The 17,845-nt window shown below is 43.5% G+C and overlaps 1 protein-coding gene across 2 annotated transcripts in view; it reads left to right on the plus strand.

Annotated features, from left to right (window-relative positions):
• Positions 1-17,845, plus strand: part of LOC137431589 (1-phosphatidylinositol 4,5-bisphosphate phosphodiesterase delta-4) — a 116,630-nt gene that overhangs the window by 27,910 nt on the left and 70,875 nt on the right. The window contains exons 3-4 of one of the 2 annotated variants that reach the window (XM_068123069.2): positions 8,055-8,277; positions 12,370-12,499. In XM_068123069.2, coding sequence (XP_067979170.2) covers positions 8,055-8,277; positions 12,370-12,499 — 353 coding nt within the window. Of the gene's footprint in view, positions 1-8,054; positions 8,278-12,366; positions 12,500-17,845 lie in introns of both variants that reach the window. The other variant, XM_078782098.1, reaches the window with a different exon arrangement.

Consider the following 17,845-nt stretch of genomic DNA (forward strand, 5'->3'; position numbering starts at 1 on the left):
TTTATGGACTAATTATGGGACGCCCTTTGACCTTTACACTACGGAGGTATTTACAAGGAATCATTACATTTTACAGAGGGTGATATTTACAACAATTTACTATACAATACAACACAATAAAAAAATACAATTCTCATATCCGCAACACTGCACCCTCCTCCTCTTAGGCACGACCGGGCCTATAACTTTAACTTAGTGTGACACGTAGGTGTAGTTCCCTCTACTTTTAACCTGACCCTGAGTGCGACAGTTTTAAAACATAAATAAATATGTCCCGCTGCTCCATTGCACCCTACCTAACAGACTCACGCCCACAGCTAACCGAATTGCGGAATGGTCTTCAAACTATACATTGACGGTGGGGAGCATTATTTACAATGACGTTACTTTTATTTACAAAGCTAACCCAGGACCTGTGATTGTTCTTTCTGGGGGGAGACAGTCTGCTCTGCATCAATGCACCATGAAAGCACCCAAAACGCACCAACACACCCTCAAGCACCAATCGGTGCACAGTCACCATTGTTCAATAATAAAAATAAACCAACAACCCCTAACCCTGCTGGTGGTCTCTTGCTCTTCGGCTCCCTCTACTGGCTATTACTATCTTGTTGTTGTCATCTTCTTTGCTGGCGGCCTATTTGCAATAAAAAATGCACCCAACGTGTCCATTTTATTTATTTATGGCCCACAGGGCCGACTAGTGTGGTTCACCTGTGGGGCATCGGTGCCCTGTGGCCAAGGTACGCCAGCAAGATCTCGGGCCTTCATGGCCGGTTCCAGCAGAGGGGCCATGCCCCAACCCATGGGGTCCATCAGTGGTGCTCAGCCACAGACATGTGGTCCATAAGGTGGTGCATCGATGCAGACAGCTGTGCTTGCGAGAGGTTCGGGCGCACAATGGCCGACTCACGCATGCTCCCCTCGGCGCCCAGTGGCGCACAGGTCCTCATGTGGGAGACAAAGGGGGGGAAAGACAGATGAGCGAGGGGTAAGGTCACAAGGGTACACATCAATAAGGCAATGCAAGGTGAAGTGCGTACGGAGAGCGAAGTGAGAAAGCTCGTCCCTACCATACGTCACCCCCCCCCCCCCCCGTCACCTACACTACCCTTGCCCTTACCCCATATTTACAAAAATCTACACATTTACAAATTCGTCGCTAATGTCATGTCTCCCCATATCTCTCCGATACCAAATTCGTTCCCACAATACCTCTACTTCAAAATTTGCCATCACCAATTCATCATCAATCCTCATAAGGAGGGAGAGATGGAACAACAAAGCACAATGTCACACCCACGTCATGATGCGTCTCACATTCCAAACATTTGCATCAATAAAAATAATAGAAACAACCTGGCATGGTGTGGAGTTACGTCACCTCAGGTGAGTGGATGTAGATGGTGCAAGGAGACTTCAATCCTCACTATCCTCTAAATGACTTTAACACACTTTACACTACCCGGGGTCTTTCCCTGCCAATCCATTGGCCATTTACACTATGGGTTCTAAAAACCAATTCCCATTGACCAAACTGTGGTGCTTCTCAATTTGGGGTCTCACTCCCCCGATGCAACTCCCTGTGCCCTTGCACAATTTCCGGGCTGGGTCATGTAGCTCTCCCAGCAGGTCTACCCACCTGCACACCTCCACCACTGCAGTTGCCACCCGAGCTTACCTAGCTCCTCACCCTAACCTAACTAACTGGGGAAGGTCCCTCCTGGCTCTGTCACCCCTTGGTGCCCTCTGGCACTGTGCTACCCGGGTCCGTCCTCCGGATCCTCGGGCCCCATCCACAACAACTCTACCGGCTCCCAGAGCCCACCTGCGGCCTCACCTGGCCGACATCCTCACAGTGGTGGAGTGCCCAAACCAACTACACACACTAACAGGCTACACGCCCAGCCATTTCCACAACACTAATGCACCCATCCAAATACCATTCTTTCACCCGCACCACAGATGCCAATATCCAACCACAATTTACCTATACCCTCTACCTAACATGACTTTAACACACTTTACACTACCTGGGGTCTTTCCCTGCCAATCCATTGGCCATTTACACTATGGGTTCTAAAAACCAATTCCCATTGACCAAACTGTGGTGCTTCTCAATTTGGGGTCTCACTCCCCCAATGCAACTCCCTGTGCCCTTGCAATAATCTCTCCTTAGTTCACTGACTTCATCGTCACATACGTTACCTCTCTGCCAAATTTCGCCTGAATCCATCCACAACTTTTTGACATATTTTGTTCACAAATGGACAGACAGACAGACAGACAGACAAATGGACAGACAGACAGGGGTGAAAACATAACCTCCGTCCACCTTTGGTGGCGGAGGAAATAAAATAGACACACACCATTTAAAGAAGGTGCTGGCAATGGTGACCTTTCTGTACCCCTGACAAGGCAGAAGATACGGAGCGAAATCATAAATAGGACAAATGGTAATGAAAATGAAGTAGACAAACAAGATGTCAAATAAGAAGAAAAATAACACAAACATCATACAATGGATAGAGGCCCTCTATGTCAGACATGAGATCAGGACTGTCTCTCTAGGCATACTTTGAGCTTTTCATACAGTCTGGCACCCTGTCCTGCTCTTAAAATTATCTGCCTCTGGCATGCAAAGCCAACTCCACTCTTAGTTCACTGACTTCATCCACTCTCATAGCCAACGTGTGGCTCTCAACGGAATCTTTTCATCTCCTCTCCCTGTCAAGGCTGGTGTGCCCCAAGGCGGTGTTCTGGGCCCCATCCAATTACTAATATTCATCAACGATCTGTCAGACAACAGAGAAAAACTATGTGTTGACTTATCTATGTGTTGATGATTCGACCCTCCATCATGACATCCCTCATCGTTCAGAGGAAGTAGCAGCCTCTTCCCTCTCTTCAGACCTTGACAAAAATCACAAGCTGGTCAAACACTTGGAATATGTCTGTCAATCCTGACAAATCTCACACTCTCACTATCTCTCTCTGAAAGGTCCACGTGGCAAAACTTCCCATCAAATTTCTTAACAATCCTCAAGAGCAAGTTCAGTCACTGAAACTTCTGGGTATCGCTATCAGCCATGATCTTTCTTGGGCAAACCACAGTTCAAAGTTAGCCTCTAAATTCAGCTTCCTACTGGGCATTCTCCATCATTCTCCATCCTTCCTTGACACACCTGAACTAACCACCTATAAGGCCTTCATCCGCAGCTTGATGTCAGTACTGCTCTCCCGTCATTACTGATGCCCATGCCTCATACGTTGTTCAGCTTGATGCTGCGAAAACCAAGACCATCAAGATTAATAATCTCCCTCGATGAAGCTGAGTCTATGGGTCTTTCCCATTTCAGACGAGTCAGTGGCCTCTGTCTTCTATCACCTCCTTTCTGGTCTCGCACCCTTTGCTCTCTCTGCATAATTTGTCTCCCCCCCGCCCCCTCCTCCAATCTCCCACTGTAAAATCCTGAATCACTGCTCACCTCCACTCATTCCTTCCTCTTCTTTTTCCGACCTGTAGAACCAATTTGAACATTCTCTTCAATCTTATTCTTCCCTCCAGATCTCACCACCATTTCAATGGACAGCTCCCCACCATTTCAATATGCAAAGTCCCCATCCAAAACCATATTATTTTATATCCCCACACACACAGACACAGCCACACACACACACACACAGATGCACACGCACACAGACACGGATACAGACACAGACACAGACGCACACAGACACAGACACAGACGCACACAGACACAGACACAGACGCACACAGACACAGACGCACACAGACACAGATGCACACAGACACAGATGCACATGCACACAGACAGACACATACGCACACAGACACAGATGCACACGCACACAGATGCACACAGACACAGATGCACACAGACACAGACGCACACAGACACAGACGCACACGCACACAGATGCACACGCACACAGAAGCACACAGACACAGATGCACACAGACACATATGCACACAGACACATACGCACACAGACACAGATGCACACGCACACAGATGCACACAGACACAGATGCACACAGACACATACGCACACAGACACATACGCACACAGACACAGATGCACACAGACACAGACGCACATGCACACAGACAGACACATACACACACACACACACACAGATGCACACGCACACAGACACGGATACAGACACAGACACAGATGCACACAGACACAGATGCACACAGACACAGACGCACACAGACACAGACGCACACAGACACAGACGCACACAGACACAGACGCACACAGACACAGACGCACACAGACACAGACGCACACAGACACAGACGCTCACAGACACAGATGCACACAGACACAGACGCACATGCACACAGACAGACACATACGCACACAGACACAGACACATACGCATGCAGACACAGACACAGACGCACACAGACACAGACACAGACGCACACAGACACAGATTAACATTTTAAGGATCGACTAATGAAATGAAATACTACTAACCCTTGAAAACCAATTTTCAACCAAAATGCTTAATTTTACTGTGATTGGTCACATTTCTGTTACAAGACTGAAAGCACAATAAAAAAACATAGGGGCAATACCCCTGGCGCTCACCTGGTAGAATAAACAGTATACTGCACTGACTAAAGGTATTTTAAATCAATTTCAATAGTTGCTAGAAGACAGGGCAGCATGTAGAATCATACTAACATAATCATAAGACATTAAACAAACAAACAAAAAAATACATATTTTGGGGTGCAACCCTCCCACCCCATGTAACTCCTCAGACCACAATTTTTCCAATGCCTTGAACAAACATTGATACATCACGGATGATGAAGGTTGTGGTCAAGTTTCATCGAAATGGTGTGTGTAGTTTCAGAGAAGAAAGCAAATATATATTTTGGGGGGGTCAAACCTGGACCCACTTTGACCCCCATAGACCCCCTCAGACATCGATTTTCTTAGTGCCGTGAACAATCTTCGGTACATCATGGGTGATGAAGGTTGCGGTAAAGTTTCATCGAAATAGTGTGTAGTTTCAGAGGAAAAAGCAAATTCCTATTTTGGGGGGTCAAACCTAGACCCACTTTGACCCCCAATAAAACCCCTTACACCCCGATTTTTTTTTTAATGCCGTGAACAAAGTTTAGTCTCAACATAACAAATATCATTTGTGCCAAATTTGGTTGCAATCCCATCAGCGGTTTTGGAGAAGAAGTTTCAAGTGTTTGACTGACTGACGGACTGATGGACGGACGACGTGCCATCGCATAAGCTCCCCTGAACTTCGTTCCATGTGAAATAAAAATGAGTCTCCTGATAACTGTGACTTCAGCACTTGGCAATATTACTTCAGTCTTTTTAACCAGTTTCTATATAGCCATAGTTTTGCTTCCCAATTATCTTCCTTTGTTAGTCCTGTTCATTTTCTTCTTCCAAACAACTTTCATCTTAGTCGATCAGTAGACAAACATTGATGTACCTGTACAATGTACATACTAGGAGAGGAGGGTCTGCTTTATGTTGTGGCAAGTGGTATGATGAATGAGTCTTTTGACACTGCCTTTTCCAAGAGGAGCTTCTTCATGTTATCTTCTTCCATGAGACTACCCATTTGTCTTTGAAATATGAAATGTTGTTGTAGAAGCATACCAAACACATTCTTTGATACCTTGTGAGACAGACTTCCTGTCGTCCTTAAGTTGTGCCAATCCAGCTGCTTGTTGAGCTGCTTGTCTGACTTGATCAATGACTTCCTGCATGCATATTCTTATGTCGGTGGGTAGGGCATATATAGATTTAGGTAGATCTGAATAGGTATCATGCTCTGGTTGTCGTGAGTAGCTAGAACCATCTCAATGTAAATAAGTAGAGGACCTGTCTAGCTCGAATGTCGGAGTAAGCTGCGTATCTGTGTCCCCGCCACGAGTGGACAGGGCTTGGTAACTAGAATTAGGGAATAAGGATAAGATTCCATTGTGTGTCTTTCCCTCTGTGATCATACCTGTCTCCCATATGGCAACGCACTCTTAGACATTAGATAGGCCCATTAGCACAACACTAATTAAATGCCCCCTCCGCCACAAGACGATAAAACTGACCGGAAGAACCAACAGGCAGCGGCCGCACAGTTGTACACCATGGCCAGCAAACATCGCACAGGCAGGCGGAGGGACATGCACAGAAGGACCCCGTAACATGAGCACCGATTGGAGAGCAGGACGATGAGGGACGTGCCACTCTGACTGGCCACCGACAAATGACGATCACAAAAAGGCACGAACATTCGGCCAGTCGGTGTGGAGGGCGTGTAGGAGGACGCAAGGAGCGACGCAGCGGTTGGACGAGAGAATCGGTGACGTCAAGGCTCGGGCGGTAAAACCACTGGCAAGCCGACATTTTGTCCTCTTCTCGTTCCTGGATCCATCCTGCCCGGACCTCTGTCTCGACCTTTCTTCTTGTTTGTGTGCCCTTGCTTCACCCTGCTCGTTTGGTCCCTTCATCTGTGACTCTCTTGCCACGAACGTTGGGTGCATCGGAGGGCCGTGCCGAATCCGAAGAGGATGTTGCACGGCTGCGGAGGCGGGTTTCATGCCCGCTCGCTCGCTTCGCGTGGGGACGCAAGGCTTGCCGCGTACTGGCAGATGTGGGCCCGGCAGCGCGCGAGTGAGAGGTGTCATCGAGGCCTGGTCGCGCCGACGTCCCGAGGATTGGAGTTGTGCTGGTCTGCATGCTTGGGAGCCTTACCGACCTGACTACTGATTGAGATAAGCCTAAACACGAACGCAAACACGACGATTTATTTTATTCATTCTCCCATTTGTTGTGTAGTTCGAAGTCCGTATGTAAGAGCGCTCACTAGGGGGTTTAGTTATTACCGGCGCGTTCTTTTCCTGTCCCGATATTTATTAAATAAACCCTTGTATTATTTTCTCAACCAACTTTAATTCAGTTTTCGTTTGCGAGTTCTTTTCAAAGGGTGCAGACATCGTCGGACCGACAGGTAAGCCGCGGCATTTTCCCAAACCCCCCTTCTCGTGTATGATCCGCCATTTAATTGATTGTCGCCTCGTTAAGCTCGATTCCATTCATGGACATTCTGTCTTAACTGAGAGCCATCCACACGACAATATGTTGCATGACTTTTTGGTCTTCTAGATATTGCACAAAAGAATAACTTATTAAGTAGTAGAGGCTGTCCCACACTCTGCTTGCACAGGCTCGTGTGTGCTCTGCATATTAGACAAACGATTGTTGTTTACCAGTACTTGTGGCTCTGGTGGTAGTTTCACTGTTTGATCCAGGAAGTCGGTCAGGAACTGTCCATCATCTTGGTGGTAGTTGAGCGAACTATTTTGAGGAATTGTGCACTGCTGATAATCTTCAAGGCATATTTGAACTCCATGGGAGATGGCCCAAAGTATTGAAAACACTGAAGTAGAGTAGAGAATATCCAGGCAATCCTGAGTCAGTCTTAACATCAGAAGGAATCAGAAAGTTTACTTTTTTCATATCCTCATCCAGCCACAATTTCATTTTCAGTTTGAATCCAGGTCAAAGCTTAACTAGGATTAAATGAGAATTGCAGGAAATCTGGTTGAAAGGCTCATTTAGTTTCATTGTGCTGACTGTCCATCTTTATGAATATATTAACACAAGGAGTTTGCTATTTCTACTTGATATAAATTGCATGTGGAAGGCAATCAGCCAGTAACAAACGTTTTTAACGGGAAATGTAAAAAGTTAAATGGAAATCGATGTTTGGATGCTTAAAGTAATGTTAGTACTATAGTGGGTATAAATTAATTCAAGAGTGCTAGTATAATAATAATAATAATAATAATAATAATGATAATAATAATAATAATAATAATAATAATAATAAATCTAAGCTATTATTCATACACCAAGAAGGTAATATCTTCAGAAATATAGGATGTAAATATTGTCTAGTTTCATTACAAATTCTGGAAAGTCTTTATGATGGACCCAGTGTAAGTTTCAAACATGAAAGCTTTGGCATCTTTTGGCAGTTTCAATGGATGACATCGAAGCGGTACGTGAAGGTCATCAGTCAAAGGTTTTGGAGAGCAGTTCTGTTGCCCCGGAACGCTGTTTCACCATTGTCTTTCGTGGCCGTCGTAGTAATCTGGATCTTGCAGCTGAAACAGCAGCTGGGGCCCAGCACTGGATGTCTGGCCTCGGTAAGTTAATGGCCAACATGGACAGAATGGGGCCTCAGGAGCGCCATGACACATATCCTTGCAACAGCTACGAAACATCTCAATATATCTTATTTGTGACAGCGCAATCTCTCCATCACACTTCAAGATATGTTGTAAAAATACATTTTGTATTTGACTTTGCCTGATTAAAAATAAGTTATTGAGTGGGAAATGGTAATAACCTTGACTACCTGGGTTTTGACTACTTTGAAAAGTTTTGACTACTTGGGCAAGTCTCACCATAATTATATAATTCTGTTTCAGCTGGAGAGAATTGATGAGCTGAAATGATTGATTGGTTCTGACAATTGCAGGTTAGAGACATTATTTGGTCTTTGAGATTTACAATGTGGGAGACTGTTTGTGGTACGGTGGTTAGTATTGTCATGTCAAACATCCTCCGTTAACACGGGCTGTCTGCGGTGAGATATTTTGTCCTGCGAATGGCTGAACGATTTCTAATTAATACGTTCACTTTAATTAATATACCCTTTACCATTCCCCAAGGTCAACCAAATTCATGGCAACACACACAGGAGGCAGATGGATCGAACACGTTTTTTTAACCTGTTTAAAGGTTTATTTATAAAGAATATGGGGGAGTGGGGGGGGGGTGGGGAACAGGTGGACGGAACAAGTAGTTCGGGACAAACTATGCGAATCAAAAGATACAATCAGGGAATTTGGGACATGCAGATTTATACACAAGGATGAGAAATAAAACCTAACCCACACTAGCCACCATAGATCGCACTTATTCAACAATGGAATAATGCAGTGAGGTGGTGATGCGTAAAGTGCAGGACGATGGTGCAGCAGTGTCCATGTTTCAGAGAGTCATCCTCCCTGAGCAACGACGTAACAGAGGCAGCTATGAAGTGAGCCCACGATAAAGTGAACCAGCGGCAAGTAAGCCAAAGTCGAGGATCAAGCAAAACCTAGAGTGAACTTCTTCACTCTCCTGCACGCTGGGCACACTACACCACCATGTCTGGCACACACTGACCAGACAGATCATTACAGTCCTTTTAAAGCATGTATGATGCTTTTCTTTGTGCTTTTTGTGATGGGAAGTCTTCACCTGGCCCTGCCCACAAACAAGTGGTGTTTCCACGTGCAATTTTACCCTGACTATCCTGTTTATAAATTATATATGCTGCTGCCTCAGTGTCACTTGTAACAAAACCACTTATCCTGACAGATCTTCTACATGGCAATCACACCTACTCAAATCACATGGACCATACTATACTTACCACAGTATAGCTATGGTTCTCTCCTCTCCCATCCAATGATTTGATTCATCTCATTTTCTGACAGACGTGACATTGTAATGGATTGGTAAATAATGTAATTGGTGTGTTTGCTGAATGAACCCACGCTAGTGTCTCGGAAAGACAGTTTTGAATTTGCTCACAATGCCTCGTGTCACTTATAAAAACCTAAGGGTGCATGAGTTGCATGTGCTGAACGATTGTTGCATGAGGCAATTATGTTGTGAAAACTTGCAATCAGGTGTTCTGCACATTCCTCGTGCCAAAAAGGCACTGAGAATGAAAGCTGGAACAGTCCTTCAACAATTACATTATGAATGATGCATTTGTTTTTTTTATGGTAGTATTCATTCAGGGATCATGTGCAATGAGTGCAGTATTCATAGTATCCCATCACAGAGTCAGATTTTTGTCACATTGCAGATTCAACTAACACAGTCAAGATTCCCAAAAGGAAGCTGCTGTCTCATGGAAACACCAAGAGGGAACTGATAGGCAACTTTCCTAAGAATGTCTTGGAGAAGGCACATGCAATGGAGTGTTCAGTTGTTGTGGCATTGGACATCCAATGCAGAGCAACATACACTGATAAGATCTACCTAGACAGTGATCATGAAGAGGCCGATACCAAGCTATTCCTGCATGCTGCTGATGCCACAGCCTGTGGGGCTACAAGCATCAGAATCTGATCTCCAGACATGGATGTATTCGTTCTGGCTGTGCGACACTATCCAGAACTATGCAAGGACACGGCCTTTGTCACTGGAACTGGAAGACACAGTAGGGCCATTCCACTCGGTCCCATCAAAATGCCTTGGGTACAAACGAAATCGGCAGCACTACCTGGTCTCCATGCAATGAGTGGCAGTGATAACACTGGAAGTTTCACTGGCAAGGGGGAAGCTTGCCTTCCGGAAGGTATACCAAGATGCAAGTGATAGCATTGTCTTAGCCTTGGCAGACCTTGGCACCTTTGTGATGCCAGGTGATGAGACAGCTGCTGCCACTGAAGAGTTTATCTGCAAGGTATACCAACCACAGACCTTGATTACTTCGGTGAAAAAATTGCGATGGTGGTTGTTTAAGAAGAAGCAATTAGAATCAGAGATGCTCCCACCAAATCCAGATGCTCTACGACAATATATTCTGTGTGCCCACCATCAGAACACAGTGTGGAATCATGATACCACAGCACCCCACAGCCTGTACTTCCATCCTGCAGACTATGGCATACAGCCTGTACTTCCATCTCCTGCAGACTATGGGCAGAAACAAGATGGGGAGAGTAGACTCCCATCATGACCCCGCAGACTCCCATCATGCAAGTTGCAATGCCATTCTGCTAGATGCTCCAAACATAGGATGGTCCAAAAAAATGAAATTCCGAATTTTAATCTTGGCAGCTTTTAGTGTATGGGAGTTATTTAGGGTTATTGAATTTTTTTTAAATCACCCTGTACTATCAACATGTGTTGGCATAACGTTTAGTTCGCCAATGAGTGGCAAAGTACAGTTGTGTTGCTCGTGACATTACGAGTGCATTATTTTTCTGTTTTTATTTTTTTTTCGGTTTTTCTGTATTCGCAAAAGTATTCAGTTATGAACCTAACCGGAGTAGGGTGGTTTTGCATCACAGAATGATATTGATGCCAACTCATTGCCAGCCGGTGATCTTTTTTTCGAATTTTAACATTATAATGATTTTTGTTAAATTGATGACAAACAATATTGTTAAATGTTAAATTGTTAAATTGATGAATGAATGGTGTCTTTTCAATCAAATACAAGCAATCACAATGTCGATTCGACGTTTCTTTTTCCCAATAGCTTCACAAACAATTTTGAACATGTTTCCTGACTGCCAACAAGTGTATTTTTTTATTTATTTTAATATATATTTTTATAATGTTCACTGTGGTCCCATTTGGCTGCCTCGGCCAGTGGTTTGCTTTCACCACAAAGGTCCCATGGAATTGCAGACGCACCCTCACTATAGAGAGTATATTATGTTGCTAGCATTTGCTCATTACTTGTACTTAAATTGCAAACATGAAAAAAATTAACCTTCTAGTGTGGTCCTTTTTTGATATTGTACATCTTAAACTGAGCACAACCACGAAAGAAAGTCCTGTTGTAGTTAAAAGCTCACCCACAATTCCTTATATGGTCTGGCATGATTTTGCAGAAGTTTGTCATTTGCTTTTGAACTGTGGCCTTGATCCTAGATTATTGGCCCTATTTTAGCCTGTCGGATTGGTGCTTCACATACAGGACGTTGCATCACAGTTTGCCATCCATTGGAAGGACATTAAGCTGGGTGCTCCATGCTGACAGTTGCGGGATGTTTAATATCGCACGGTGTGTACGCAGAGTAAGCAGGTAACAGTTTATTACCGGCACCCAGGATACATCCCAAATTTGTGCCCGAAACAGATCCAGATGAACTCAACTGGAAAAAGATCCTGGCCGGGTCATTTATGAAAGACCGGGGCCAGCGTACTTCCTGTACTTCCTGTGGCTTCCTGTGGCCAGCGTACTTCCTGTGGCTGACTCAACCAAAAGATGGAAGTAATTCAGGCTATTAAAGTAGTAGTAGTAGTTGTAGTCACTTGTATTCTGGGACTATTACTCTAAAACAGGCAGAGGAAAACACGATGGAACCTATTGCATTCATATAGAATTTTAACATGAATTATTGTAACTATCCAAGTTAAAAATCAGCCAGTGAAATAACTACAAGATGTGCACTGACGTACCAAGTAGACTAATCCACTGTCTGGGGCATGCAATTTCCCTTAGACCCTGGTAAATTTTCAAAAGAAACTTGCCTTAACTGTGTATTCTCCCACGTGGATATATGAATGGTTCAAAAAGGCTGACAAGAATAAGGACGAGCGGATGCACCTGAAGGAGGTGAAGAACTTGTTGCTCATGATGAACATCCAAATGAATGAACATCATGCGGAGCGCCTCTTTAAGGTACAGTGGTGCACTCTCATCTGCAACACGCTCGGCGAATTAAGCTTGCAAGTGTATTGGTTGCTGGTTAATAAAATTCAGAATAACAAAATGGAAACTTTTCAACACACCACTCCAACACGATTTCAGTTGATTAAGGAGTCGTATTCCTTTCTCTTATATGAGCCACACAAGTTTGTTAACAAATTAATATCACCTTCTAAAGAATGCAACATCATCTGAGAATGTTTGGAATGGACATAACACGACTCTGTCGTCTAGTCGTGTAATTCTGGTCAGGTCAGTCTTTTGGGACTGCAGCTGGTAACATGTAACCCAGTACTACCTGCCGCAGGGTCGGGGTTGTCGGCGACTAAACCGACAACCCTCACTGGCTTTGCTAGTGGGGAGGGTGACTGTGCCACCTTGCCAGGACCAAAAACAACACCTGGCAAAGGGCGGATGAGGTCCCGTAGGGAGCCAACGACCATCCAATAAGGACATGGTGTCTCCTAAAGAACACCCATGCGGTTTGGACTGGTTCAAGTCATACCAAAGACTTTTAAAATGTTACATGCTGCGTCCTTGCTTGAAAAGGAGAGAGCACAGGCAATCCCCATCGGTTGGCATCCATGAGGAGGAGGAAATTCCTCTGAAGGAAATGCCTCTCTGAGTACGGTGAGAAAAGCGGCGCCATTGTTATGACGTCGCTGGTACCCCCAGAGTATCCCGGGAAGTGACAGCACTTCCTCCAATCTCTGTGGCTGTGTTAAAGGTTTGTGTGTGTGTGTGTGTGTGTGTGTGTGTGTGTGTGTGTGTGTGTGTGTGTGTGTGTGTGTGTGTGTGTGTGTGTGTGTGTGTGTGTGTGTCAGCTATATTACAAGCTTTAGCCCAAGTATTTAAAAATAATAATTGAGGCATCTGCTCTGAGACTGGGAGCCCAGCAGTTCTAACCCTGGCCATACCAAAGACTTTAAAAATGGTATATGTTGCTCCCGTGCATGATGCTCAGCATTTAGGGGATAGTGAACAAACAAGCCCCATGGGTTGGCATCTCGTGGTGTGGGCCCAACCCTCCCGTTCCCCCACTCTAGTAAATCATTTCATTTGTTAGTCTGAAGTCGAGGATTTGTTAGTCTGAGGTTAAATTGTAACATGTGAAATTGTTAAATTGCAACATCTGAAGTCCAAAAAATATAAAATATTGTAACATCCTTATTAGAAGATGTTAAAAAAGGCAGGCTGAATTCTGCAATAACTCTGCCACCATTGGCTCAACACACATGGTGACAATATTTTAAAGGGGATAATGGGGTAGATCAATCAGGCCCTGCTTCCTTCAAGCGTACTTGTATCAAACAACCAAACTGCATCCACTACCTTTTCACATTTGTATGGTTCGCTCATGCTTTGATGGTTTGGTGTAATTGTCATGCATGGTTTGTCCCCATCAAGTAGCTGTTTCTGCAGAACTGAAAACAATATTTCAACATCTCTATAAATCAAACCGTTTAAAATATATCATTAACAGCTCAATTGATTTACTTAGTCCCTATAACCACTGCTATCAGACATGGAAAGTGTGGCAGACAGGTGGATGACGCACATCCACAATGTGTTGAGTATGTAAAGTGCAATGAGGTGCTATCACCCAGGGTTTCAACCTTTTGAAGAGCCTTGGGTATTGAAATAGCTCACATTTCAATGTCGATTTACATCACATTAATCTTTTTTCTGATGGAATAATTTTGCTAGAAGTTGGTTGATGCAGTGAAGAAAAGGCCTCTTTTCGCTTGGTCCCATCAACAAAAAACATAACCTCCATCCACCTTCGGTGGCGGAGGTAATTAAACTGGTCTCAGTAAATGGTTCCATAATATGTACTCAAATACCCATAATTCATAAACAGCAAAAATATAATCGACAATACATATAAAATGGGTGGTCGACATGCCTGTTGAGCTCAATACATCAGGGCAAGGTGTATCCACAATTATAATGCAGTATTTCACTTTAAAGGAAATGTATCATCCAGAAAAATAGTGCATTTCTTACTCAGGAATATGCACTCATGTATCTGTGCATACATGTTTGTGTGCACACACAAACACACAATGCTCACACAAAACACATACATATCCCTCATCACCCCTCTCTCCACTGGGAAGGGTGGCTGGTGGGGCGGGGGGGGGGGGGAGAAATGATGGTGGGCACTTGGCTGTGTGGTGACACTGGAAGGGGCTATGCTCGGAAAATGTTGCAGCACTGGGAGTCCAGCAGCAGAGCCAATGTATGATTGAGTGGGGGAGGGAGCAGTTCCGGACTGTTGGCATGAACCGGTCTAAACCCACACAGCCAGATGGAGGAGATGAAAAGGGGAACGGCGGATGATGATGAGCAGGAAGAGGAGGGAGAACATCTGAATGGAGGAGACGAGAAAGAGTATATGGGATGATGAAGCGCAGTCAGTATAGATTGGAAGAAGAGCTTTCCAACAAAGTAGAAGAGATAAGATTGACACCACTCAGAGATAGATCACAACTCTATCAAGGAGACAACAACGAATGGACAAAAATGCTACTTTGGAGAATCACCCGATGAATTTGGTTAAATTATACCAAAGTCCTCCCCCTTGAAGCAAAATTAATGTGGTGTGTCTTGCAGCAGCACTGCTCATTCAAAAAAAATAAAATAAGGGGCAAACAATTCTGTAGGAAGAATAGACCAGGGCCCATAAACACCAACCCAACACCACCTTGCAAACAGAAACTAGAGACAGAGAAAACAACTGGTAAAGGAAAGTGGACAAATACAACAATTCATGAGAGAATCCCAAAACAAAGAGAATCCAAAAAATAAAAAGCAAATATAACATCAAAGACAGAGACGAAGTGTTAATGGGTGCTGAAAATAAACTCAAAATCCTACTAATCATTTGCAATTGGTCACTGGCTTTGACACCAATACAAAATTTTATTACAGACCCTAGGCATCAAAAAGCTACATATATCGAACAAACAGTTTCGAATGGAGCACCTCGCTACCATTAGAGCATTTAAATTGCATCATGTGTGGCAATAAATGTGAATTGTTACTCCCAACTTAGCAGTTCCATTTCAGAAGAGCCCATTTGCATTTTTGTCTTCTCCATCCCTACCCCGTTTAGAATCCCATGCGGGCACGGGCAATTTGCTAGTAGAAATGAAAGCAGGGAAGAAAATACAACAAAGTCAACAATGGGGGGGCGGGAGGGGGGGGGAGAGACAAAACCAGATGCTCAGAAATAACCCGAAAAGATTCTACCACAAACTTGGGAAACAAAAACAAAATGTATCGAGTCTCCCTGAAAAAAATAACATGAAAATTTTTGGAAAGGAATTTATGAAGATCCAAAAGAATACAACAGGGAGGTGGAATGGATCCAAAACTTGGAAAAGAAATTGCAACATCCAAAGAATATGCCAGCGGTGATGATTGTTGTTGACATGTTAAATTGTTGGAACTTTAATAACGTTCCAAAAGTTCCACACTTCAAAAACTCTGACCTGGATGGAATTCCAAACTCTGGCTAAAGGAACTGGATGCTTTCCATAATCACTATACTTGAACTTATCCAATAACTTATCCAAGAAAGGAAAAGGAAATGGATGAGTGGTTCAAGAAGGTAACACCTTTCTCATCCCAAAATCTGAATAAACCCAACTACCTCATAAGTATAAACCATTAACATGTCTACCAGCAACATACAAACTTCTGGTGGGAATCATCACATAAATGATGTACCACCACCTAACACAACAAGGAGACCAAAGGCAGAGCAAAAGGGATGTAAGAGAGGTTGCTACGGAGCAATAGACAACCTACGATAAGGCCATACTCAAAAATTCTGAAATGAGAAGAACCAAATTATCCACAGCGTGGATGGACTACAAAATAGCCTATGATAGTGTTCCGCATTCATAGATTATAAAATGCATGCAATTGTACAAGATCAATCCCCAAATAATCAAACTGATTGAGAAAACAACAAAGCATTGGAATACCACATTGATATTACAGCATACGGAAGGGAGGATTGAAATAGCAGGACTGAAGATATGATGTGGGATCTTCCAGGGTGACAGCATTTCTCCCTTTTGTTTTGCCTGACTGTGAACCCACTGAGCAACCTCATCAATGAGTAATGACAAAGATACACCCTTACTGACAATAAAAGAATGACAAATATCCAAAAGAAAAATATCTACTGCACATGGATGATTTAAAACCCTTCACACTGAATGACAAAAATTGGCAGAACAACTGTAGTTAGTTAAACTGTACTACAACGACATTCAAATGGAATTTGGCCAAGACAAGTGTGCCAAGAGCACATTAGTACATGGTAGACCAACAAAAACAGAAAACATAAAAATTGACCTAAATACAACAATACAGGAGCTAGACAACGAAGCATCATACAAATACCTCGGAGTAAAAGAGGGCCACCAAATGTCACAAACAAATGCGCAAAATGATTACCAAAGAATACCTATGTAGAACAAGGCTGAACCTGAAAACATACCTTTCCCTGAGAAACAAAATTAAACCCATAAACCAACTCGCAATACCATCATTCCAGTACATCTGCAGAATAATAAACTGGCCACAACTGAAATCTATAAAATATATATCAAAACGAGGAAAGTCCTCACTATCCACAAAATGCTCTACAAAGTCAGCGCATCCCGAGAATGTACCAGCCGAGACGTGAAGGAGGTAGTGGCCCAATGGAACTCAATCTGGTGCACAGAGCGACGGGTGTAGGACGAGCTGAGTATGTGAAATGCTCCACCGACTATCAGATGCAATTTGTAAACGAACATGAACACAACAAACCTGAAAAAGTATCACTAGCTCACTTTGCAAAGAATTTCCAAAAACAGATGTGAATAGAAGATGCCGCACAGGAAAATGAAGCAGCAACAAATACAGCCCCAGTAATTGCAAAAAAAGAGAAAAGAAATACGTATATAAAATAAATATCAAGAAATATACACCAACAACTGGGAGAATGACAAAAGAACAGGAAAAAAAACAAAAAAAGAATTGGACAGAGTGGGGATAGACAAAGAAGTCTCATTGGAATGGCTAAGAAGAGTTCAGCTCAACTGGGAAGGCAAACAAATCATAATAAATGCCCAAGATCAAGGACACTACACCAATGGATTAAAAAAGATGGTGGGACTGAGCCAGATGGACAGGTTTAGATTCTGCAAGACAGAAACAGAAAGTAATAGTCACCTGCTCTGGGGATGTAAAAAAAACTATTATCAGAACAACTTTACACACAACAGCACAATAAAGTATGCAAAGTGATTCCTTGGA

The sequence above is a fragment of the Myxine glutinosa genome, chromosome 7 (genome assembly GCF_964187855.1).
Source record: "Myxine glutinosa chromosome 7, kmMyxGlut1.1, whole genome shotgun sequence".
NCBI lineage: Eukaryota > Metazoa > Chordata > Myxini > Myxiniformes > Myxinidae > Myxine > Myxine glutinosa.